Here is a 25,062-nt window from a genome sequence, read left to right as displayed (position 1 = left end):
GGGTGGATCCTGGTTTAAGAAGTAAAAACAGCTGTTTCAGTAACAATAATGGTATAGGCTGGGGCTGAACCAGAAGAAAGGATGGGAACAAAAGAACCTTGGCTTTAAGCCAACAGATGGATCCCCAAAACGAAGCAAGGGCAGTAGGACAATAAAGAACTATCAAAGAACTATCACCATCTTACCTTCATACACTTCATTTTCACTTATGGAAACACTTCTATATAAATGATTTCACATGATTTTCATAAAAACCTTTAAAGTAGATTAGACAGTCCAGGAAGCAATCGCTGTACAGATTGCTTGTAGTTTTCAGAGATCAGGAAATTTAATCAAAACATGGCTGTGGATTTATTGTTTTAGAGTTGCAATCATGATTGAAGGCCACTTTCCCGGGCCTGGCTTCATATACCTTTGGCTGGTTCTGAGATACACGGCTGAGGTAGACAGCACCTGGAATCCCATTCCATAGTTTACAGTTGGCAAGTCAAACAGTAGAAGGTAAGGGCCGGAAAAATAACCTTAGTGTCAACATTCAAGATTGATAGGAAAGATGACAAGCTAGACTACCACCAACACGATAGAAAGTAATCGAAGCAGCAATACTTCTACCTTCCAGAAGCTCACACACTAGGGGGACGCCAAATTATAAAAGAGGGCACACACAATAAGGTGAACAAATACCGTGAACCATGTAAGTTCTGAAGGCAGGAATGAATGCATGTGATAGTTTAATAGCTGTGGGAGTCAAGGAGTCAGAGCTGGAGAACTTTGGGGGCAGGGTGGGAAGTTTAATTGGGAAAACTGAGAAATCTGGGAGGGGAAAGGTCTTTGGAAGGAAGACAAGTTCAGCCTTTGACGTGGTTGGTGTGATGTGGACAGTCTGTGGGTTGTAAATAGCAGGAAATATGGGTGAGGATTTTGAGAGCGAGAGAGAAAGAACATTAGTGCTGACAGCTAACATCAGCAGCATTCTCAGCGACCTCATGGAACACTGTGGCAGGGGTGGGGGGTCTGGCAAGTGGACAGCACTCCTTAATGACTTCACTAGACTCAAGCCACAGGAAAGCAGCTTTCTCATCCCAAACTAGATGTCTTTCAGCCTCTTGACTTCATCTGGGAAAGCCTGGCGTTAAGAGCAATGAGAAGCATTAGGAATCTGAGCTTCGTGTCTTTCCTCTCTAAACTCCTTTGCCTCTCAAGGGCGTCACAACCTGTATTTGGTTGTAATACTTCGTTGTCCACTAACTTTTGTACAAGGGCACTGCTCTGAGAATTAGGTGCTTTTAATTTTTAATTTTTATTTATTTATTTTTAAAAAAGATTTTATTTATTTATTTGACAGAGAGAGAGAGAGGGAGGGAGACAGTGAGAGAGGGAACACAAGCAGGGGGAGTGGGAGAGGGAGAAGCAGGCTTCCTGAGGAGCAGGGAGCTTGATGTGAGGCTCCATCCCAGGACCCTGGGATCATGACCTGAGCCGAAGGCAGAGGCTTTAACCCACTGAGCCACCCCGGTGCCCCTAAAAAAATTTTGAATCACGTAATCTCTGTGCCCAACGTGGAACTCAAACTCAGGACCCTGAGATCAAGATCAAGAGTCACTGACTAAGCCAGCCAGGTGTCCCTGGGAAATTAGGTGCTTTTTTAAATTGTTGAGATGAATAATGGCATTGGAGAAAATGTCAGTGAAGCTGACTCAGGGTGGCCAATTCCATGTCATTTTGTAACTTGTTCTCCTTTTTGCATGCTTCTCACCAAAGTGAAGTTTCGAGAAGAACAAACTATTTGGGAAGTGGCTTATTTTACATTCCTTCATTATTTTCCTCCTTAGGACAGCTCAACAATTAAATCACTGTCACCCCATGCAGGAAGTGTGGGAGCTAAAGGCTAGCCCTCACACAATACATTTCTTTGCTTATTATTTCCTTATCACATAATTTATTGGTAACATATTCCCTTTCTTTTCCCATGGCTGCTAAATCAGTTCCGGCTAAATTTTGTGTTAAATCATCCAGCTTCAAGATGGGTAAATTATGACTTTGGACTGCACTCTTTTTTCTTGCCTGGCAACTGGGAAGTCTCTCAGCTGTGTGCCTTTCCACCACGCTGGGCTTTCAGGTGGGTGGCTTTTTGTAAATCTCTGCAGAGTGACAATGCTGGCTTTAAAAATGCTGGAGTTTGACCGGAGGGTGTAAAAAAAAAAAAAAAAAAAAAAAATCACAGTATTTACAAGTCATCTTTTAGCCTTAAAACATGGTGAAAGGGGGCGCCTGGGTGGCTCAGTGTGTTAGGCCTCTTCCTTTGGCTCAGGTCATGATCTCAGGGTCCTGGGATCTTGCCCCATATCGGGCTCTCTGCTCAGCAGGGAGCCTGCTTACCACCCCCACCCTCTCTGCCTACTTGTGGTCTCTCTCTGTCAAATAAATAAATGAAATCTTAACAAAACAAAACAAAACATGGTGAAAGGAGTGTTTCCAGATCCCTTTCCTTGAATCAGCCCAGCAACAACCTCTTTTGTTGTGTCCACGCTGTCAGTAGGACTCTTTTTAGACGGTAAGATACTTTGGGGACTCCAACCGTTTCTCTGGGACCCTAAGACAGGATATTTTTGGTTAAGTGCTGCCTCCTGGCGGCGGCTCTACTGCCGACACCTTCCCGGCCTGGTGGAGACCACTTGCTTTTAGCTGGGGATCTCGGAGCTGATGCAACAGCTCCCCAAGGGGGCGGGGAGTTGAGACGTCCATCCCAGAGACCCCTCCCCTGGGTCCCGGCGGGCGCCGCTCCCTTCCCCCTCCCCCACGGGCTTTGCAGTCCAGAGTCCCTCCCGAGTTTCAGCCTGGCGTCTCCGGACTGAAGGCGGGGTTGCCACGGTTTGGGGCTCCTGCCCGGACCCCCGTCGGGCCACCAGCGCGAGCAGGACTGGGAGGGAGGGAAGAGGAAGCTGAGCGGTCTTGGGGCGGAGGACGCGTCTAAGGGTATCCGCAGTCACTTTCAGGCAGCGCAGCTGTACCTGAGTGAGGAGAAGGCAGGGGAGCGGGTTGCGGGGCCCCTGGGTTCTCGGACCCTGGCAACCTTCGTCTACACGGCCCCCCTTCCCCCTGCCCCGGGGCTTCCCGGAGCCCGGACGAGGGCTGCTCCGCCAGGTGTAAGGAAGGAAAGGAAGGGACGCCGGGTGTGGTGGGTTCCTGGCCCCCCCAAGGCAGACCTGGACATTGGTGGCGACCGAGCTCTTAAGAGGGGCATTGGGGGAGGGCGGTGGCTGGGTCGGGATTTGGGAAGGTCTCCGGGCTGCCGACTCGGAACAACCCGGGGTTAAGGGAAAGATGGTAATAAAGGGACCGGCGGGGGCGACGTTAAGGGCCGGGCCGGGTTAGGCTAGGCGGAGAGGGGAGGAGGAGAGCGTGGGAGAGAGGGGCAAAGGTGAGAGGCCAGGCGGCAGCTGGGCGGAGGCGGAGAGGTGTGGGGCCTGGGTCACCGCGAAGGGAAGGGCTGCGGGAGAGCGTCCGGGAAGAGGTCACGCTTAAGGGTTTGCGGTTCTACCCTTGAACTCGCCTGCATGCTCGTGAACCTGAGCCCTAGCCTCGCTCTGCCTCGTCCGCCTTCTTGCCGCACCCAGACCGGTCCCCTGAGCCGGAGTGTGGGACAGCAGCGGTCCCGGAGCGCGCGTGAGATAGTGGCTTTTTGTTTTTCCGCGACTGAAACGAAAAGTTCATTTCAAACTATTCTAGGCCTCGCAGTCAAACTGAAAATCATACCCTCCCTCTCCCTTCAACCCATTACTGTCAAAAAGGATAAATACTTCCAGATACTCCTTGCTTAGTTGAGGAGCCAGACCAGCCGCAGCATAAGTGGGCCAGAAGGGCAAGTTCAAGGAGGTTCCCAGAGCCCAGGCTCCTGGGAAGTCAGTCTAGCGGGAACAGCGTTGTTCATCCATCAATTCATTCATTCATTCATTCATTTATTCTTCCAGCAATTTTTCTTGATTGTGTGCATGTGCTCTGCCCTGGGGACACAGGGTGAAGAGCAAGCGCTCTGGTGGGGCTTGCATTCTAGTGAGGGAGATGACAACCAACAGAGCAATGAGCTCTGAATGGTGGTGCTCTTGCAGAAAAGTCCAGAATGCTGAATGGATGAAGAAGGAAGAAGTTGCCCCTTCAGAGACTCCTCAGGGAAGGCCTGTGGTAGTGTGGTGTTTAAGCACAGTCCTGGATGGAGTGAGTGAAGGGATGAACAATGTCGCCAATCATGTATGTTGTGTGGTGACAGCAAGGAGGTGGCCAGAGTGCTTGAGTGGAGTGACAGTGCAGGCGCCATGTGAAGGGGACCATGTTAGGGTGGTCATCCCAGACTTCCCTCCTATACATCGTGGGCCTGACCCAAGAGGGGAATGAAGGGGCAGGCCATCTGGGCAGTGGCCTGGGTGTAAAAAGGCACTAAGTGATCCTTGGAGTAATTCAGACGTTTGGTGCCAACGAACTCCTATTTCTGTCTCTAGGTGAGTGGTTAAGTTGGCTCCCATCCGCAGACAGAACTCTTGACGACTGCTTACCTGGACTGTCTGTCTCTAGGATAATTTTGCAACACGCAGGTACAGGTCTGAGTTGCAGGGTGCAGCCCTGAGACTGGCCAGCGGGTAGTTGTAGGGAGGCAGGAGTCACAGCTGGAATTCTGAAAATGCCCCATGCACCGTGAAGTGCCATTCCCCCAGAGAGATTTCCTGAGACATTTATGCTCTTGTCTGTGATTTATTTTTATTTTTATTTTTAAAAGATTTTATTTATTTTACAGAGAGAGAGAGACAGCCAGAGAGGAAGCACAAACAGGGTTGGAAGTGGGGGTAGTGGGAGAGGGAGAAGCAGGCTTCCTGCTGAGCAGAGAGCCTGATCATGACCTGAACCAAAGGCTGACACCCAGGCACCCCTCTTGTCTGCAGTTTAAGTGGTTTAATATGCGCACTGAGAAACTACTTCAGAAAGTTGTATATAATGAATGTGATGAATTCATAGAATAAGCTCTCCTTTTGAATAGGAAGAATGAGTTCCTGTTTTGATTCCAAGAAAATCGGTATTCCTCCACCTGCGCTAAGTCGACATTCAACAGATATTTCAAGGATCCTGGTTTGAAGGGGTGCCAACTCATTAGCTTGCCCAAGGTGCCAGAGCTGGCTCTTTGGCGGCATGTGCCTCCCCTGAACCAACTGGGGACCTGAGCTGTGAGTGGGCTTGTGCTGTGGCATCTGGCTGTACTCACACAAGAGGTCTTCTTGGCATGTGTTGCCTGCCATAGGGGCTGAGTTCCAGAGCCCTAACGATGGAGCTGATGCCCTCCGCAGGACCAAGGATAGTATGTGAGTGGGAGATGAGTAGGAGACAGAATGAGGGGAACAGGAGAATAGGAGGGCACTGTCAGTCGCTGGGAGAGCTTTAGTGCTTGAGAAACTAGGGCAACAAGGAAGATTGGGGCTGAAGTAGGGGAACAGGAACTGCTGAGACTGGGTAGAGAAGATGCCTAGAGGAGGGCAGGCGACGAGGTCCTCTGGGTCTGACCAGGCAGTCCCAGCTCCAGCCCATCCCCTGGCCCCTCCCCGCTGCTGGCCAGAGTCACACATGTGTTTTCCTGTTTTCCATTTCGGTCCCCGTCACCCTCTGCTTTTTCTGCTCCTCGGAGTCAACAGCCGCTGCTGCTCGAGCCTTAGCCGGCTTCCCTTCCTAGCACCTTCCCCTCCCCCGCCCCCTAGGGTGCTGGTAGCCCCTCCTCCTCGCACCTGCCCAAAGGTCACGGGACAGGTAAGAGGTGGGAGAGGAGGGACTATGGGTGAAAGGGGAAGTGCTGGAGAAGGATGTAGTGAGCGTCCTGAAAACTGGCTCACTGGAGACCCAAGAGACTGTTGTGTCTCGGTCCGGTCCTAGTCCTGGCCCTCCCCAGGCAGAGCCCTCTGCCCAGAAGCTTCAGCCCTACGCTAATGGGAGCCCTGGCCACAGGAGTAAACAATTTCTTGTTTCACTTTTTTTTTTTTTTTAAGGGACTATGGTAGCCATAGTGGAATATAGAAAAACAAATGGAGAACTGGGCAGGGAGGAGCTGAGCTTCCAGCTTGGGGTGATGGGGGCATCCAGCTGAACCACAGTGTAAGTGTTTTCTGTTTCTGTTGTTAGGGGAGGCAGCACAGGCCAGTTGGAGCTAGGAAGGCAGGGTATGGGGTATGTGGGGGGTAAAGTGGCTTCTCACATTTAGCACTTGAGCTTGACCCAGGAGCCAAGACTCTGGACTGCGGGCTGGTTCCTGGAGGAAGTATGCTTTGGCGTTGCCATTCATGGGTGGGTTTGGGGGCAGGGGCTTCAGTGGCTGTTGTGCTGGGCATGGCACACTGGGGGCCCTGTGCCTGTGTTCTTTGAACCCCTGAATCTGAAACTTCACCCATAGGCTGTAGGATGAGTGTGTTGTCCTGTAACCTCCACTAGGTCCTCAGAGTTGAATGCACCTCAGGCAGGAAGAAAACACGGGGTGCTGTGTGTCAGGAATGCTGCTATCTTCTAGGGTTCCAGACTCCAGAAGTTTCTCCCGTAAAGCCTGGGGTGGGAGAGTCCCCTGGGAGAGGTCCTCCTGGTCCCAGGCTGTCTGAATGGTGGAAGCATTGCCTGAGAGCCAGAGTCTCCGGGAGGAACGTGAGCTGCCAAAGCCGGTGCCTTCCTGCCCACAGCCTCCAGTGCTAAGCCGTGGTTGGGGAAGGAGGGCGCATCTTTTCTCTGAAGGACTACCGCTTCTGTCGTTTGTGTAGACTGAGCAGGCTAGGGAGATTCCACTGGCAGCACTTCCTGGAGAGGCCGCTAGGGTGTGCTGTCTGCTGGAGTGTGGGTTTCACAGCCCTCCCCGCCCCGCCCCGCCCCCTCCCCGTGGGTTTCCGTCTCAAGATTCCCTGATGTGGACTTCGCTTTCCCGCAGCGGGGGACTGAACCCTGCACGCTTTTTCCCCACCCTCCACACGGGGTCCCCTTCATTCGTCCATCCTTCATTTCTTGCTTTTATGTTCCATTAGGACATCCGTCCACCCCTTGGTGCCAGTAAATGTGGTCTTAAAATGGCAGGCGGGATGATGTGTTTCCGTATGTTTTTGTTTGCTAAGCAGTGGGCATCCTAGCAATAGCGTCGCTGCCAAGAGGACTTGGGTGATTGCCTCTCATCCGTGCAGACGGATGAGAAAGGGGAGGAGCAGCCGGGAAGGAGATGGACCGGCTTTTTTCGAGTCTTGAGCCTAGCCTGCGGGCTAAAGGATGGCAGAGGCTTTCTGTTTAATCTAATCACACCCTCCCCCAGGTAATTCAGGAGGGAGCGATCTGAAGTGTTTTCTTGTCTGAGGGCTAGGCCTGGCGGTGGGGCAGGTCTGAGCAGGTCGGAGCGGGTGGGAGCTGTGTGCGCGGGGGAGTTATAGCACCGGGCCGTTTTTTCCAGCTCTCTGCTGGAGAGCCTCCCCACCTCCCTCGCTAGTTTGGCATCCTGGCACTGGGTCACAGGCAAGGTTGGCTGAGATAAGGCATTTGGGTGCTTAGTGGTATGTCTGGCACCGGGTAAGTGCTCCATAAAAGACAGCTATCATTATAGGAGCATGGAGGGAGGCAGCTGGAAGACACGGACAGGCTCCTCTGGAGGGATTTCCAGATATTTGTGAGGATGGCTTGGGAGAAGTATGATCTCTGGGAAGGCTGACACCAGGATATGCCTCTCTTTAAAAAAAAAAAAAGAAAGAAAAAAAATCTAACGGTCTTTAATGCAAAGATACAGGGTAGAGATAAGCCCCCCCCCCCCCGGGGGGGGGATTTTTAGAACTTCATTCTCAGGTTGTAGGGTTAGAAGGAGTGTGGGAAGGGACTGACAGATTTCAGAATGGATAGGATGTATTTCTGTTGGTGAGAGACCCAGAATACCAGATTGAAGTAGACTGAAGATAGAATATGTGATTTCCAAAAAAATGCTTAACTTTCTCTGTCTGTTCCGGGCCTGTCTGTCCAGGATAGCTCAGTGAAATCTTATTTCTCCATATGTTTAGGAAATTGGAGTAAACTTGTATGTGGTAAAGGTGTTTATAGGAATTGATGGTTTCCTTTGAGGATGAAAGGACACAGGAGTAGGGAGGGGATGCAACCAGGGGTTTGAGTCTCATTTCTTGACCTTGTTTCCTTGGACATAGCTTGACGCTCAGCCTTGGGGTCATGGCTCAAATTTGGGGGCCCCCGAGGGGAAGTGTGCAGAGTTCCTCTCTTAGGACACCCGTCACGAGGCCACTGACTGTGGGGACTGCACTTACACTTCCTCTAATCTCAGCACAGCAACAGGCCTTTGTGGCACCGTTGCCACCTCCCTGCTTTTCTCCTAGGGCAGTGAGAGGGGAGCGGGGCTAGGGTGGGGCCCGGAGGATGGAGGGTTGTTCCTTCTCAGCCGCCCGCCCAGTCCTCTGCTCATCGCCTGAGGGCCAGCTTCCCGGGGCTGCAGAAATTGCACCCAGCGACCGTCCTTTCTGCTGGGCCGTCAGTCCCGAGCAGCGCTGACAAAGGAGATTCCTGAGAGAGTGCCTTCTTATCACGGAAAGTGCTGAGCCAGGAGCTCCTAGCTGCCCCTTTTGCAGATGTGAAGGGCCCATGAACCTTGGACCCAGACAGTTGCTTAACCCTCCTTTCCCCCTCCCTCTCCCCCTCCACCCATCTTGACTTCTTGATTTGATTTAAATCCATAAGCATTTCGCCGGGCCTTTCCTTTTACTGCTGGCTGAAGAGGAGGAGCGGTCAGGCCACAGTTCCCAGAGGCTGTGTCTTTGTGGCTGCCGCCCAGGGGAACCTGCTAGAACCCGGGCTCAGGGTGTGAGTGTGCTTCCCTCCTCCCCCATTCCCCTTCGCCTGGCCCACCTCGCCCACCTGCTGTGCTGCTCTGCCTTGACCAATGACTTCCTCGCCTGGGGCCTCTGGCGCTAGACCTCTCCCTTGGCAGGGCCCGAGGGCCTCTCTCTCTTCCTCCCTGCTGCTCGGTGGGGCCGACACCTGTGGACACTTCAGCGGCTTCCTCGCCTGGGCTTTTCGTCTTTGGGTGCCTTTGCGGCTTTGGGTGCTGACTCTCCAGCTGCAGCTCCTGTGTGGGGAGCTGTTATCAGCTGCCTCCAGTCACCTCGGGGTTGGGCTGTCCCTTTGGATCACCCTTCTCTCATTCATAATCTTTTGGGTGATGTGTCTCTGTTAATGTGAGGAAGTTGACAGCAGGAGGCCTGGAAGACCAGGGGCGGGAAAGAGGTCTGGGAAGGAAAAGCAAGGAAAAGAGACTAATCTGTCGTCTTTCTTCCAGGGTGGGTTGGGGGGTTGCTGGTACTGCTTGGTACTGCTTGGGCTGCCGACTTCACCTAAGGGTGGTTAAGAGCGGCTCCCTGAGCAGGGGGAGGGTTGTAGGTTTCCAGCAGGAGGTCCCCAGGGCCTCCCTTTAGGTTTGCTAGAGCCGGTGTCCTTGGGGGGGAGGAGAGAAGTTTGTGAGGAGAACCCAGAAAGGCTGCTTGCAAGGCTGGTTCCTCACGTTGCAGCTTCGCACAGGTGACAGGTGAGGCTGAAATTAGAGGGAAGACAGCCTGTTTGGGGGTGAGGCCAAAAAACACAGATTCAGATCATGACGGTTATACCCGGGAACTGCCTACTTGCCTTTTGTCACAGCAGATTCAGATAGAACCAGGATTTAGTTTTCTCTTCTGTAAATCTGGTGGGCAGCCTCAGCCTAATGAGGAGAAACAGCTGTTTTCTCTCTAGGAAGTGAGGGCCTTCCCTTAACAATTTAAGTTGGGGTTATTTTAATGAGCCAGATGGAGAAGAGGAGGTTAATGGGAGGTGGGAGGCCAGAGAGAGCTCACTGAGCTTCAGCAGGGTGGGGGGGCATTGCCCATATCGACCACTGTGGGCAAGAGTTCTACGTAATTGCCAGCCCCTGATCTATATTTTTATCTTTCTTCCTTAGAAGGCGATGCCAAGAAGCTGGTGACGACTTGCTTCTCTGCCATGGCCGAGGGCGTTAAGTATGAAGTGGCCTCCCAGCGGGAGGGGGATGGCCCCCCTTCGGCCGATGAAGCCAGCCCAGGGTCTGAGCAGGTAACGCTGAAGAAGGAGATCTCACTGCTCAATGGCGTGTGCCTCATTGTGGGGAACATGATTGGCTCGGGCATTTTTGTCTCCCCCAAGGGCGTCCTCATGTACAGTGCCTCCTTCGGCCTCTCCCTGGTCATCTGGGCTGTCGGGGGCCTCTTCTCCGTCTTTGGGGCCCTTTGTTATGCGGAATTGGGCACCACCATTAAGAAATCTGGGGCCAGCTATGCCTACATTCTCGAGGCCTTCGGGGGATTCCTTGCCTTCATCCGACTCTGGACCTCGCTCCTCATCATCGAGCCCACCAGCCAGGCCATCATTGCCATCACCTTTGCCAACTATATGGTGCAGCCCATCTTCCCGAGCTGCTTCGCCCCGTATGCTGCCGGGCGCCTGCTGGCCGCTGCCTGCATCTGTGAGTGGGGCCGGGACAGGAGGTGTGGGCTGGAGCACCTGGGCAGAGGTGGGGATGTGAGCCCAGGAAGCCAGGGAGAAGGAGCTGGAAGGGAATGCTTCTGACAAACACTCTTGTTGTTTTTATTTTAGTAGTATTTTTAAAGAGTTTACTTTTAAGTCCTCTCTATCCCCCAATGGGGTAGAGATCCAGAGTTGAATATTCTACTGACTGAGTCAGCCAGGTGCCCCCTCTTATTATTTTTACATTCGTGTATGGTTCCTGTGAAAATTCAGATGGTAGCAATGTGTAAAAACAAGCAAAACAACAAAGAACAATTTACCTTTCCCCTGTTTTCCCATGTGAGGCCCATTAGCAGTTTGTAGGCCAGTTGTGACTTTTTCTCGTTCCTTTAAGAAGTGTGTTTTTGGGGCTCCTGCGTCGCTCAGTTGTTGGTCATCTGCCTTCGGCTCAAGTCGTGGTCCTGGGGTTCTGGGATTGAGCCCGGATTGGGCTCCCAGCTGGGTTGGAAGTCTGCTTCTTCCTCTCCCACTCTCCCTGCTGGTGTTTCCTTTCTCTGTGTGTGTGTGTGTCTGTCAAATAAATAAGTAAAATCTTAATTTTTTTTTTAAAGATTCTATTTATTTATTTGACAGAGAGAAATCACAAGTAGGCAGAGAGGTAGGCAGAGAGAGAGGAGGAAGCAGGCTCCCCGCTGAGCAGAAAGCCCGATGTGGGGCTTGAACCCAGGACCTGGGATCATGACCCGAGCCGAAGGCAGTGGCTTAACCCACTGAGCCACCCAGGCGCCCCGTAAAATCTTAATTTTTAAAAAATATTTTATTTGACAGAAAAATCTTTATTTTTAAATTTTTTAAAGATTTTGACAAAAGAATCTTTTTTAAAAAATATTTTATTTATTTATAATAAATGAGCCAACCCGAAGGCAGACACTTAATGACCGAGCCACCCAGGCGTCCCCTAAGTAAAATCTTAAAAAAAAAAAAAAAAAAAAAAGTGTAGTGTTTTGGTTTCTTTTGACTGATTGATTGATTAATTAGTAGACTCCATACCCAGCATGGAGCCCAGTGTGGAGCTTGAGCTCCTGACCCTGAGATCAAGACCACAGCTATAGACCAAGAACCAGATGCTTATCTGACTGATCACCCAGGTGCCCCTCAAGAAGTGTAGTTTTGTTCTGATGTTTTTAAAAAATAGGATCATAGGGGCACCTGGGTGGCTCAGTTGGTTAAGTGACTGCCTTCGGCTCAGGTCATGATCCTGGAGTCCCTGGATCGAGTCCCACATCGGGCTCCCTGCTCAGCAGGGGGTCTGCTTCTCCCCCTGACCTTCCACTTCTTGTGCTTTCTCTCTCTCTCAAATAAAAAAAAAAAACAAAAAAGGATCATAATAAACATATAATCCTACAGTTTTTTCTTTTTTTTCTGCGAATTTACCAGTGACATTTTCTACTTAGAGATCTGCTGTTTTAAAAAAAAAGCTTCGTGGCTTCCATGTAATTTCAGGGCTATGTTTCATAGCAAATCAGTCCTCTGTTAGTGGCCACTTAACGTTGGTTCCGGTTTTTCCGTCATACAGGTAATGCTTCGGTGAATATCCTGTTGCATTTGTATGAGTTTTTCTGTGGGCTAGATTCCTTTTTTTTTCCTCTTAAAAACCAGATATATTTTTGAAAGATCATGCCTACAATAAGTATATTATGTAGGGATGGAACATTAAAAAAATTGATGATCAAAAGGCACGTTCTAAGAGTTTAGGAGTAGAAAGTACAGAAGTGTTCTTAGCAAAGGGAAACAGGTATATTAAAGTTATTTTTTAGGTGAAGGTTTCTGTCAGTTGAAGCAGTTCACATTGGCTTCTTTCTCCCCGGTCCAAAGCAGTCTTTTCTTTCTTTGGCTTCTGAGAATGTGTTTCATCTTCCGCTGTGGAGAGGTGACACATGAAAGCCACCACGGGTGCTGAGATGGCTGGGATCATGCAGCTGGTCCACCAGCTGGAATTGGAATCAGCAGTAGTAATGAGAGTTTCCGAAGGCTTGGTTGCTCTGTCATCCAGGTGAAGTTGCCCAATGATGTACGTTTTGGACGTTCTCTAGCATCTGTAGGGTGCCCCACATCCTCAGAACTTTCGGTAGCGTCCCCTTCGACTTGTTCCCTTAAACTTTCTTCCCCAGAATCAGCCAGATTCTCTTGCTGTGGTTGTGCTTCTGGGTCCCTTCCAGGGTGTAGCACTCGTCTACTGGTCTAACTGTTCGGCCATTTCGGAAGGCGGCAAGCCTTAGGCTGTGTAGACACCAGCGGAGCCAGGAGAAGCAGAGTGCGCATCTGAGCTAGCCGGGCCCAGGACAGGGCGTTCCCAGGGCTCCTGCTCCCTGCCCAGAGCAGGACGGTCCGCCCCATGGAGCTGTCCTCTCCTGCCTTTTTTTTTTTTTTTTTTTTAAGATTTTATTTATTTATCAGAGGGACAGGAATAGGGAGAGGCAAGGAGCCAGATGTGGGACTCAATCCCGGAACCCTGAGATCATGACCTGAGCAGAAGGCAGATGCTTAACCGACTGAGCCACCCGGGTGCCCTGTGGTCTAGATTCTTACAGTCTCCCTTGACTTTTGCTGTGTCTCATAAATCATGCATGTAAGCCTGTACAGTCAGCAAAGCCACATTGGAGGTACAGAGAAGCTGATCCTCTGTAGCCGCATCCCTCAGGTGCCTCTGTTCTGGCCCTCCTTGCCTGAAACCTTGGAGACCCTTTCCATGCCGCAACTGTGTTCGGAAAGTCAGAGCTGCTGTCATTTCAAGGAGTGACTACCCAGCAGCAGCAGCTGTGGGGTGCAGTCCTTTGGTACCGGGTGCAGTTGCCTATCCAGCCAGCCTCAGGTTTTTCCACTGCTTTGTCTTACTCCTCAGCTTCCCCCAGCCTCCCTGCTTTCACTGTTGTGGAGATGTGGGTGTCTCTGTGGGGCACCCCCGTGCTTTGTGTGTCCATGTGTGTGTGGCTTAGACTCCTCTTTGTGTATCCTCGTGTAGGGGGATGTTTGTCCTGCGTGGGAACAGTCAGGGAGGGTGGAAGGCACTGCCTCTGTTACAAGAAGGAGGTTCTCCCTTGAGGTCCTAAATGTGTTCTGTAATTTCTCTTGCATCATCTACAGATGATCTGGTAGGTTGACTTACTGGTGAAACTAATTTTAGATCTGTCAGGCTTGAAGTGCCCTCAGATGTGGGTATACAGTACATATCTTGTGTGGTGTAAGGATTATTCCATCTAAGTAAAATTTCCAAGATGGCTACATCCGTTTAAGCCTTAGAATCCTATTATGTTAATCATGTTTTTCGCAGCCTCTTTTAAAACCAACGATATGTCTGCTTGCCTTCCTAACTTGACATTTCTTTTGATGACTCAGAGTCACCATTGTGCATCTCAATTCTTGTATCACTGTGAGGGCTTCCCAGGCCACTGGGGTGACGGAGTATGTTGTCTCAGTGGCTTCAGAGTGCTGGCCTAACTTGAGTTCATCAGGTTTCATTTTCTATGGTTTTGATCTGTGTCAAAACGGCTGTCATCTGACAGCTGCTCCTGGCTTTTGGCATCACGGCTACCTCTGTCTGTCACCTCCTTTTAATTTGCTGCATCTACCTCTGTCTGTCACCCCCTTTTAATTTGCTGCATCTACCTGGGAAACAGAGATGTCCTCAAACTCTGGTACACCCTTGTAAGAAGACACGCAGAGTAGCTGTGGTTATGATTAGTCTGCAGAGCTCCTCGGTTAATGAAAGACACAGTTGTGTGCGCAGGTTTATGGCATATATTGGACACGACTCTGGTAGAATGACAAGTGCACCAGACTTGTGTTTGTGTTTGTGGTCACCCGTGTGACCCTGGGTGAGATGCAGTTACCGTTGTATTCCAGGCTGCTGTGTGGATGAAGTGAGATTCAGTGAAAACCATAAGTCATGACTCAAGTCCAAAGTATTGGTGAGGATTGTGTTTGAAATGACTCTCTCAGCTGCTTCTAGGACTTTGTTCTGTCTTTAATAACTTCCGGGGAACTTAGAGATCTGGAAGAAGGTTCAGAAGGGCAGCCAAGATTGTAAGAAAGAATTAGGGACATACGATTCATGAGTTTCTTTCTCCAGCCATTGTCTAATGAGCTCCCAGTACACGTCAGGTACAGGGACCTGAGAGGATGTTCTGTCCATGTACCACCTATGCAGTGGTATGTCGTTTATCTAATCATAGCCATTCAGGAGAAAGCCAGGAGGTAGGCCTAGAAGCAGCCAAGAAAGAGAGTAATTTTAAACATAATAATCATCAATATGTTACACTATTATGTACCGAGCCCTCCCTCAAACATAGGTCTGGTGCACTTGTCACTCTGCTAGAGTTGTCAAATATATGCCAGCACAAAGTAAGGACAGGCTAAATCTTCAAATTCAGCAAGAGAAGGGGTTTACTACAGAACATTTCCTTCATTCAGGGCGCATTTAGGGTCTGCTGTGTGCTGATTATTCCACCTAGTGCTGGGAAACAGACGAAAAAGGTGTGGCTCTTGCCATCCAAGAACTCCTAGTCGAGGTGGGAGACAGATATGTTGACCAATAATTGTCGTGCAGTATAGTAAGTTTGGGGATAGAGGCGCCATGGGAGTGAGCAGGACCGCTTTCTTCCTGTGGGAATGAGAGCTTAGGAAGACGTCACAGAGACCATGATGTCTAAACCGTTTTGGAAAGATCTGCAGCTGTCTCCTGCAACAATTCTCACAGAAGGAACTGCATGTGAAAAGGTGTGGAGGTGCAGAAAGGCATGGAATGTTCAGGGAATTCCCTGTGGTTGGTATGGCTGGAATGCGGGGTGGGAGCCGGTGAGAAGGTGGAGACTGGAAATGTAGCCCAGGGCCAGCTCCAGGACTGGTTTATACAGTGCCTAAACAGGTTAGACTTTACATAGAAAGTCAGTGGTGGTGGTGGTGGGGCGCTGTTGGTTGTAAGAGGGGAAGCAAAATTGGAATAAATTGGGAGAAGAACTCTGGTGGCCACGTGGAGTGTTTTTGGCAAGTGTGAGGTGGGCAGACTGGTTCAGGGAGCTGAAACCTGAGTCCACATGAAGGATAGTGAGGCCTGCGCTGTGGGCAAGGACTTTGGACCAGAGATGGGGGATGGATAAGGAAATAGTTATAAGGTGGAATTTCTAGGGCTTCTGGATGGGGGTGAGTGGGGGAGCTCTCAGAGGTGATGCTAAGGGTTGAGGCAGTGATGGGGCCTCCATCTAAAACAGGGAAGGTGAGCCAAGCGATGAGCAGAGAGGCTTCAGGCGTCTGCTGGGAGGCATATGGGGCCCTTCCCTGAGCAGTGCCTTCCTTGGGTCTTCACGACCCAGAATTGGTCATTTTCTCATCCATGGAGTCCTGCTTACCTAAAAAAGAAACTGATGGCAAACAATGTTGCCAGTCTATGACCATACAGTGGTGAGCGTACATGTGAAATTTCTAATGACCAGGTGGTGTGTATTTGCTCTCCAGGCTTCCTAATACCATAGCCCCTAGGAAACCTATTGAGTCGTCAGGGAATTGCCTGCAGGGCATGGAATCAGAACAAAGGAAGAAAGTTTTGATCATGGGAGAAAAATTTACTGAACGTGATGGGCTCTGTAGAATGTGGAGCTGAGAGGTGGAGCAGGGAATTCATGGTGTGGTGGTGGAGATCGGCAAAAGTCGTCAATGAAACCTAAGATCTACGGTCAGACAGTGCTGGGAGGGCATGGAGAATGCCTTCCTCAGGAGATGTCTGCTTGCAGCAGTGAAGGATGAAATGGAGGCCTGGCGTGGCTGGAGTGCCCGCGCAGCATGGCCTGTGAGGCCTGCTCCATCTCTCTTCTCTCTGACCTCTCTCTGTTCCAGCTACACCAGCCCTCTTGCTTTTCTTCCACTTTGCCTGGCCTGTTCCTGCTTCAGGGGTTTTGTACTTTGTCTTTCCTTCTGCTGGGAAGTCTCTTTCCCCAGATACCTTCGGAGCCTACCCTAGCCCCCACTCCATTCATGTCTTTGTACAGATATTACCTCACCAGAGACTCAGCCTGTCTAAAGTGGTGGCTCTCAGTTTCCCAGCCTGTTCTGTTTTCCTTTATAGCCCTTGTTACCACCTGACAGTAAATATTTACTTGCTTATTGTCTGTCTTTCCCGCTAGAATGTAAACCCCACAAGAATAAGTGCTTTGTTTTGCTCACTGCTGAGTCTCCGGCATCTAGAACAGTGCCTGATCTGCTGGGTACTCAGTAAAATTATTGAATGAAGGCTCAAGAACATTCTCGGCACAGGGATGGAAAGGATAGGCAGTGTAAAGCACAAAGGGGAGAAAAAGTATGGGGTGTGGGGTGTGTGGGGGCGATTGTGGGGATGTGAGGGGACAAAGGGAGGCAAGGGGCTAGGGCATGAGGGAAATAAATGTTCCTAGAGAGTTTAGGTTTTACCCTAAAGCATCTGAGGAGCGACTGAGGGGTTTTAAGCAGGGGAACAGTGTAGCTACGGTGGGATATCAGAGCGAGGCTGGTGGCAGAGACACAGATTAGGAAGCTCTGTGGCAATCCAGGCAGGAAGTGACAAAAGCCTGAACTAGAGCCATGGAGTGGGAGTGTGACTTGCTTAGGAGGTGATGTCTCCAGGAAAGGAGAGGGAGGGGAGCAGATTAGAAGGCATAATCAGTATAACCAATAATACTCATTTGGATGTCCAGTGTGGGAGAGAGGTAGGTGAGGAGGAAAATATTCAGCAGTCTGTAAATCCTGAGCTACAGGGGCTGAGCCTGTCTCAGGAGTCCCTGTATCCCCACCAAAGAAACAAAGAGAGGAACTTGATAAAGATTGCTTGAATGTTGGGGCACCTGGGTGGCTTAGTGGGTTAAAGCCTCTGCCTTCGGGTCAGGTCATGATCCCAGGGTCCTGGGATCGAGCCCCGCCTCGGGCTCTCTGCTCAGTGGGGAGCCTGCTTCCTCCTCTCTCTCTGCCTGCCTCTCTGCCTACTTGTGGTCTCTGTCTAATAAATAAATAAACAAAATCTTAAAAAAAAAAAAAAAGATTGCTTGAATGAGCTGGGGTTTCTGGTTTGGGCGATTGGTAGGTGGTGGCATCATTTACAGGGGTGGAGAAGATGGAATCATGTTGAGTTTGAAATTTATTTGTAGGATAGTAGGTGGATTTGCCCATTTGGAGCTCAGGAAGGAGATGGGGCCAGAGATTGGCAAGTGCTTCGTGACTGTTGGATGTTCCTTTTCCCAGCACTACCCTTTGTCTTTATGGAGCTCTTGGTGTGTGTGTGTGTGTGTGTGTGTGTGTACGTGCATGTGCATGAGCACGCTGGGGGTGGGGCAGGATGGGCAGCCCAATACAAGATTACAGTGGATTATGATGAGTGTTTTGATTCCTTAGGCACAGGGGGCCACAGGAGGAGACCTATGCTAGCCGCAGAGTTTAGAAACTCTTCATAAGGAAGTTTAAGCTGACACCTACATGAATGATGAATTAACCAAGAGTAGATAGGATAGAGGAGCATCTCAGGCAGGAAGAACAGAATGTATGAAAATTTGAAGACAAGAATTTTTTTTTGGAGATTTAATTTATTTATTTGACAGATCACAAGTAGGCAGAGAGGTGGGGGGGGGAGCCTGTTGCAGAATCCCAGGACCCTGAGACCATGACCTGAGCTGAACGCAGAGGCTTAACCAACTGAGGCATCCAGGCGCCCCAAGAAGAACATTTTTTTTTTTTTAAATTTTTATTTATTTGACAGAGAGATCACAAGCAGGCAGAGAGGCAGGCAGAGAGAGAGGAGGAAGCAGGCTCCCCGCTGAGCAGAGAGCCCGATGCGGGGCTCGATCCCAGGACTCTGAGATCATGACCTGAGCCGAAAGGAAGAACATTTTTGAGACTCTTTTCAATAAAGGAGTTCAGGGTGGGCTTCAATATTGAGTTTAAGGGGGGGCACCTGGGTGGTTCAGTGGATTAAGCCTCTGCCATGGGCTCAGGTCATGATCTCAGGGTCCTGGGATTGAGCCCCACATCTGGCTCCCTGCTCAGTGGGGAGCCTGCTTCTTCCTCTCCCTCTGCCCCTCCCCCTGCTTGTGTTTCTTCTCCCACTGTGTCTTTCTCTGTCGAACAAATAAAATCTTAAAAAAAAAAAATACTGAGTTTAAGGTAGGAAAAGTTGAGAGCTGGCTTACAGAGAGTTAGGTGGAAATGGTAGGACAGGTTGTTCAGGACTTTATAAACCATTCTAGTTATTATTGTTATATAACAAACCACTTAAAACTTAGTGGGATAGACTAACAGCCATTTCATTCATTCATTCATTTTTAAAGTAATCTCTCCATACCCAGAGTGGGGCTTGAACTCACAACACCGAGATTCAGAGTCATGTGTTCTACCATCTGAGCTAGCCAGGTGCCCCACAGCCATTTTATTCTTTTATGGTTTCTATAGCTCAGGAATTTGGGAGGGTTAAGTGGGGGCAGTGCTGCTGGCTCGGGGTCTTATGTGGCTGTAGTCAGATGGTGGCAGGAGCTAGAGCAAGGAGGCGCTGAAGAAGATGGGGACTGGCTGGGTATCTTTTTCTCTTCAAGTTGTGCTGGGTGTGTCTTTCCATGGAGTCTCTCCCTATGGACTGTGTTGAGTTTCCTCACATAATGGCAGCCCCAGAGCAATCAAACTCTTTACTTGGCAGCCGAAGACTTCCAGAATGAGTATGTCAGCAATGGAAGGAGAAGCTACACTGCCTTTTATGACCTAGCCTCTGAAATCACAGGGCGTGCCTCCTGCTGTACCCTGTAGGTAGAAACATTCACAGAAGACCACCCGTTCCTGAGAGAAGAGGCACAGACCCTATCTCTGGATGGTCAGAGTGTTAAAGTCACATTGTATGAAAAGCATTTGGGTTGGGAGATCTTGTTGAGACATCTTTGGAAGATACAATTTGTTGCACAGACCATATTAAGGAGTTTGGTGGGCTTTCTCCTAAGGCAATGAAAAACCTCTTTAGGTTGTAAAACAGAAGAGTGACTTGCATCATTTGTGATTTAGATCTTAGAATTTGTGATTTTTATTTTTAATTATTTTTTGTTTTTGTTTTTTAATATTTATTTGTGGGTGAGCGAGAGAAAGAGCACAAGCAGGGGGAACAGCAGGCAGAGGGAGAAGCAGACTCCCTGCGGAGCAAGGAGCCCAGTGTGGGACTCCATCCCAGGACCCTGGGTTCATGAACTGAGCGATGGCAGATGCTTAACTGACTGAGCCTCCCATGCATCCTGAATTTGTGGTTTCTGGAAAGGTTATTCCAGAGAGCCTGGGTGGCTCAGTTGGTTGAGTGAGTGCCTTTGGCTTGGGTCATGATCTCAGGTCCTGGGATAGAGCCCCATATTAGGCTCCCCCTGCTCTGCGGGGAGCTTGCTTCTCCTCCTCCTTCTGCCTCCCCCCTGCTTGTGCTCTCCGTCAAATAAATAAATAAAATATTAAAAAAAAAAAGGTTATTCCAACTTCAGTTTGCCAAGAAGCAGGGAGACCAGTTCGGAAGCTGTTACCATGATCCCAGTGATGGTGGCTTGGATTAGAGTCATGGGATGAGAGAAGAGGAGACTGATTTAAGACTTGGCTACTAATTAGATATGGGTAGAAGCTGAGGAGGATAAGATGGCCAGGTTTCTGGCTTAGGCAACTGGACGGATGGAGCTGCCAGTTACAGGGAGTAAGACTGGAGGAGAAATAGGTTGAGAGAAATTGATAGGGTCTGTTTGGGATAGGTTGATTTTGCTCCTTCTGATGTCCAGTAGGTGGTTGGATGTTCATACATATCTGAAATCCCGATAGGTGGGCTGGTGATACACTTTTGGGAATCAGCAGCGTAGAGATGGTCATTGAAGTCAGCAGATGAGATGATCTTGGGACAGGTTGTAGCAAGAGAGAAGGAAAGAGCTTAGGATAGCATTCTCAGGAATGTCAAGATTGAGGGAGAAATACTCTGCAAAAAGGAGAAGAAGCATCTAGAGACATAAGGGGGAAATGGGATACGGTGAGTAGAAGAGAGCAATTTGAGGAGGAGCTGGTGGCCAGCAGTGTGCAGTCTAAGAGGCCAAGCTAGGTATGGAGGGCGTTGGCTTGGATTTATCAGCAGGTCACTGTGACGCTGCAGAGAGAAATTTCAGGGCAGTGAGGGTATTAGAGTCAGATTTCAGAGCGATTGTTCATTTATCCAGTGAAATCTGAGTGTCTGCTATGTGCCTACCTCTGAGCTAGGCCCTCGGGATCCGAGGATGATGGTTCCCCAGTCTGCTCTCACATGGCTCCCAGTTGCTGGATGAAACTGTTACATGAAGAATTCTATGGCGGTGTGGCTAGTGTGGGGATGTGGGAGCCCAGAGCAGGGGCAGCGTGCCCAAGGGTGGTGGGTTTATGCTCGAAAGTAGCCTTTGTGGAGGAATTGTTAAGATAAGGCATGGAATGTCATTTGGAATTGGCAAGCAGGAGGTCAAGGGAAACCGTCTTTAGTTGGAGTGGTGGAGTGGCTGTTAGTTGAGAGAAGGGGAGAGAATCTAGAGGTACGATCCAGAAGGCTGAATCTGAAGACAGGAGGGGTGGTTGTTAGTGGGAGGGATCAAGGTTGAGGGAAGAATTTATGGGAAAGACTTAAGTCTGCCTTAGGTGGGTTTGGGGGTATATTTCTGGAAAAGTTGGATGAGATATCCTTAACAAGAAGGTCTTGACCGTGGTTGGAATGCTTGGGTGCCCTGAGTCAGCATTTCTCTCCCTTGACCAGTGTAGAGGTTTGCCTCATCCCTTCAGGAGGCAGCAGTGTGTGGTGGGGAAGAGGGTGGCATCAGGCCAGATTTATTAGTCTCCGGTTCCTCATCTGTCAAACTGGGTCTCTGTTTCATAGAGGCATGATTTACATTTTTGCCATACTTGCCTCCTTTTCTATTCAAACGGTGGCCTTTTCAAGCAGATGGAGTTTCTGCTGCTATCATGGTGGCTCACTGTCCTTTTCTAGGTATAGTCTTCCTTTTCAACAGCTGATGATCTCCAGCCCTGGATAGGCTAGTGTTGCTACTAGACCTTGAAGTCATTTACTGATTATTGCTTAAGTAAGTTTTTTTCTACATGTGGCTGACTTCACTCATTGCTGATTTCATTGTCAGGGGAATCACGTGCTGTCCTCTCTGTCAGGAATTTGTCCTCTCCTCTGTCCTCCCCCAGCCCTAGCACCCGCCTCTGTGTGCTCAGTCCAGGTAACACAGTGGTCCTGGTACCCACCTGCACCTGCTTCACTGCCCCAGACTGGATGTGGTGCCACACACTGGCTTTCAGAGCACCCAGTTCTTACCCATATTCACTTTTTTGTGAAGGCTGGGGACTGGACCTGTAGAGGGCCTGGAGCACAGCCGATGCTCAGTACGTGCTGGCTGGCTGCACAAATGAATGAGTGAATGGATTAGGAGTTCTGAAGGAACCTTGCTGTCCTGGTTACCGTTGGGGTGCCTGGGTGGCTCAGTGGGTTAAGCGTCTGCTTTCAGTTCAGGTCTTGATCCCAGGGTCCTGGGATGGAGCCCCACTTTGGGATCCTTGCTGTTCAGGGAGTCTGCTGTTCCCTCTCCCTCTGCCTGCTGATCTCCCTCTTTGTGGGCTCTATCTCAAATAAATAAAATCTTAAAAAAAAAAAAAAAAGGTTACTTCCTAACCAGAGAGGTATGCGGATGGACCCTCCTGAAGCCAGTTATTCTGGAATCTCAGGGTTCTTTGAGGATTGGTCCAGTTTCTGCAGCCAGAAGGCCCAACACCCCAGGGAGATGTCATCCCACATTCTTGCATGCAAATGGGGAGGCACATAGTGTTCTGGAATGTATACAGGCTGTGGAGGCGGCCACGGACTGAGCGGCCTCCGTTTTTTCTATCATAAGATAAAGACAGTCGGCCTGCTCTGTGCGATTAAGTTAGATGATCTGTGTGAGAATGTAAGTGACCTAACACTTTATTGTCAGTCACAAATGGTCTCTCCTGCTGCAAATTCTTCAGTCATGTGCATCTTATTAATTCACAGTCACAGGTGTCTTACTAATGTCCGGATACTTTCTACATTGTCTTTGGATGACCTAGGAGCTGTTTTAGGTTTACAGAGATCAGAAGGGAGGGCTGAGACCCTTCTTCCTCTTTGCCGGGGAGGCAGAACTTCTCTCTTGACGGAGGCGGGGCTGAGTGTCCAGAAGTCTCACTCCAGCTTCCCCTTTCACTAATGGGACATTTTTCGTCCTGGGTTCTCACAGGCGGTCTGTCCGCGCTGTACCCGTCAGCCAGCAACATCTGTTCAGGCTCCTGTGAACAGAGCGCTGGTCTTTAGGGATCAGGCAGAATCTTCACGTCCCTGATGCTTGACCCTAGTGGCTCCATCACGTCCCTGATGCTTGACCCTAGTGGCTTGCATGGAGCAGGTCCTTCGACAAATGGCCACTGGATGGATGAATGGGAAATAGGCCTCTAGCTGCAGCTTGGCCGAGAAGGGCATTGCGTGCTTTGGGCTCTCAGGGGGGCTTTCGGCTGACGGCTGGGGTGGCTATGGGAGCAGGGCACAGGGGAGGGCAGATGTTCCTCCTGAGTCTCCCAGAGCTGCCTGTGGGCTATAGAGGACTTCTGATCTCAGTGTGTTTGTCTGAGAGCTTTGGCCATGGGTGCCTGTGGAGCTCCCTCTGATATCAGATGACTGACTTCATGTACTTGGGGCTAATGAAGTGGAACAGCCAGGTGCTGGGCCCCCAACTGATTTTTGCCCTTTGAACTTTCTCCTTGGAAGCTGATTACTTTCCCAGAGGAGTTTTCTCAAGAGCCACTTTAGGTTGGAGGTGAGGAAGCTTACATTTCATGTCCCATATTCACAGCAACAAACAGGCTGGGGTCAGAGCCTAGGGTTCTTTGTTACGGGGTCGGTGTAAACTTTGGCACAACCTTAGCAGCAGTGAGAGGGTAGAACTCTGTGTTGGTCTGATTCCCAAGGCTCTTCAGGGGTTCACTCTTGGTCTCCTCCTTTTTCTGTTTTCTTTCTCTCTGCCTCAGAAGAGACTGAGGGGATAACCTAAAGGGGACTGGGGAAGGAGCTGGGGACATTGGGTCCCCACCCTGGCTGTACATTGGAATCACTTCAGAATTTAGAAAAATGCTAATGGCCCCTTCCCCTCCCACCTGTTTCTCCAACCAAATAAATCCAAACCGCTGATTAGAAGAATGGGAATTGGGGATGCCTGGGTGTCTCAGTCAGCTAAGTGCCTGCCTTCGGCTTGGGTCATGATCCTGGGGTCCTGGGATCAAGTCCTGTGTTGGGGCTCTCTGCTCAGCAGGGAACCTCCTTCTCGCTCTCCCTCTGCTGTGCCTTGTGTTCATGCTCTCTCTCTGTTCCTCTCTCTCTCTCTTTCTCTCTGACAAATCTTAAAAAAAAAAAAAAAGGAAATTGGCTTGGAGAATGAGAATTGGGGAAAAGTTGCCACTGAGAACTGATGGGGACCTTGGAAAGAAAGGTTCTCAGTTGGCACTGTCCTTTAGAATTATGTGGGGAGCGGGGAGCTTCAGGAACGTGCTCATGCCTGGGCTCTACCCCAGAGTTGCTGACTTCTTTGTCTAGGGCAGGCCGGAGCCCTGGACTTCGTTAATGCTTGTCAAGTGATGCCACTGTGCAGCCTGGATAGAGGGGCTCTGCATCAAGTGAAGGGCTTGGGCTTGTTCTGCTCAAGGTGGTTCTGTAGGTGATGATTTCACTTAGTGAGTCCCTTTACCTAGCACATCCAAAGCAGGTAGGTCATCAGACTCCTCCAGGAAACCCTGTCTCAGGCCTCCTGCAGTAGAACTGCTGGGTTGGAGCCCTGAAGCTTTAACATTCCCCGGGTGATTCTGACGCTCACTCAGGCTTGGGGTCCCGTTTCTGAGGACCCGAACTGGACCTGGATGAGAAAACCAAGAAGGAGCTGATGGACAAGGGCTAGCCAGCTTTGAGAAGGGAGCAAATAGTGTGGCTTAATAGAAGGGCTTCCTGGTGCAGACTGCCTGCTCCCTCCTTCAGAGTGGTGCGGAGCTATGGCGACCGACATGCTGGCTGAGTTCTAGGAGGCAGAAAAGGAGGCCCCCGGTCTGGTGACCCATAGGGTTTATGCTTGGCTTGTCTTCTTGCCACATGCTTTCATCCATGCTGTCTGAGTGAGCAGAATGGTTCTGTAGCCTGAAAGGTAAAAGAATTTGAGGACCATCTGTCTGGGACCTATAACAGCACCTAGGAAGGGTGGAAGAAACAACACATCAAGGAAGCCAGAAAGAAAAAAATGTGTGTGTGTGTGTGTGTGTTTAAGAGTTTATTTGACAGAGAGAGAGAGATAGTGAGAGAGGGAATACAAGTAGGGGGAATGGGAAAGGGAGAAGCAGGCCTCCCAGTGAGCAGGGAACCTGATGTGGGTCCTGATCCAGGACTTTGGAATTAGGACCTGAGTGGAGGGTAGGTGCTTAACTACCCAGCCACTCAGGCACCCCAAGAAA

General features: G+C 50.0%; 1 protein-coding gene across 5 annotated transcripts in view; it reads left to right on the top strand.

Moving 5' to 3' along the window:
• The first annotated feature begins 5,655 nt into the window (after positions 1-5,655).
• Positions 5,656-25,062, top strand: part of SLC7A7 (solute carrier family 7 member 7) — a 35,847-nt gene continuing 16,440 nt past the window's right edge. The window contains exons 1-2 of one of the 5 annotated variants that reach the window (XM_047736367.1): positions 5,656-5,787; positions 9,983-10,522. In XM_047736367.1, coding sequence (XP_047592323.1) covers positions 10,024-10,522 — 499 coding nt within the window. In that variant the 5' untranslated portion in view covers positions 5,656-5,787; positions 9,983-10,023. Of the gene's footprint in view, positions 5,788-7,181; positions 7,316-8,714; positions 8,854-9,557; positions 9,575-9,982; positions 10,523-25,062 lie in introns of those variants that run through there. The other 4 variants (XM_047736365.1, XM_047736363.1, XM_047736364.1 and 1 more) reach the window with 4 other exon arrangements.

Source organism: Lutra lutra, chromosome 7 (genome assembly GCF_902655055.1).
Source record: "Lutra lutra chromosome 7, mLutLut1.2, whole genome shotgun sequence".
Lineage (NCBI taxonomy): Eukaryota > Metazoa > Chordata > Mammalia > Carnivora > Mustelidae > Lutra > Lutra lutra.
Note: the sequence above shows the minus strand (reverse complement) of the source record. Positions and strands in the feature narration are given on the sequence as shown.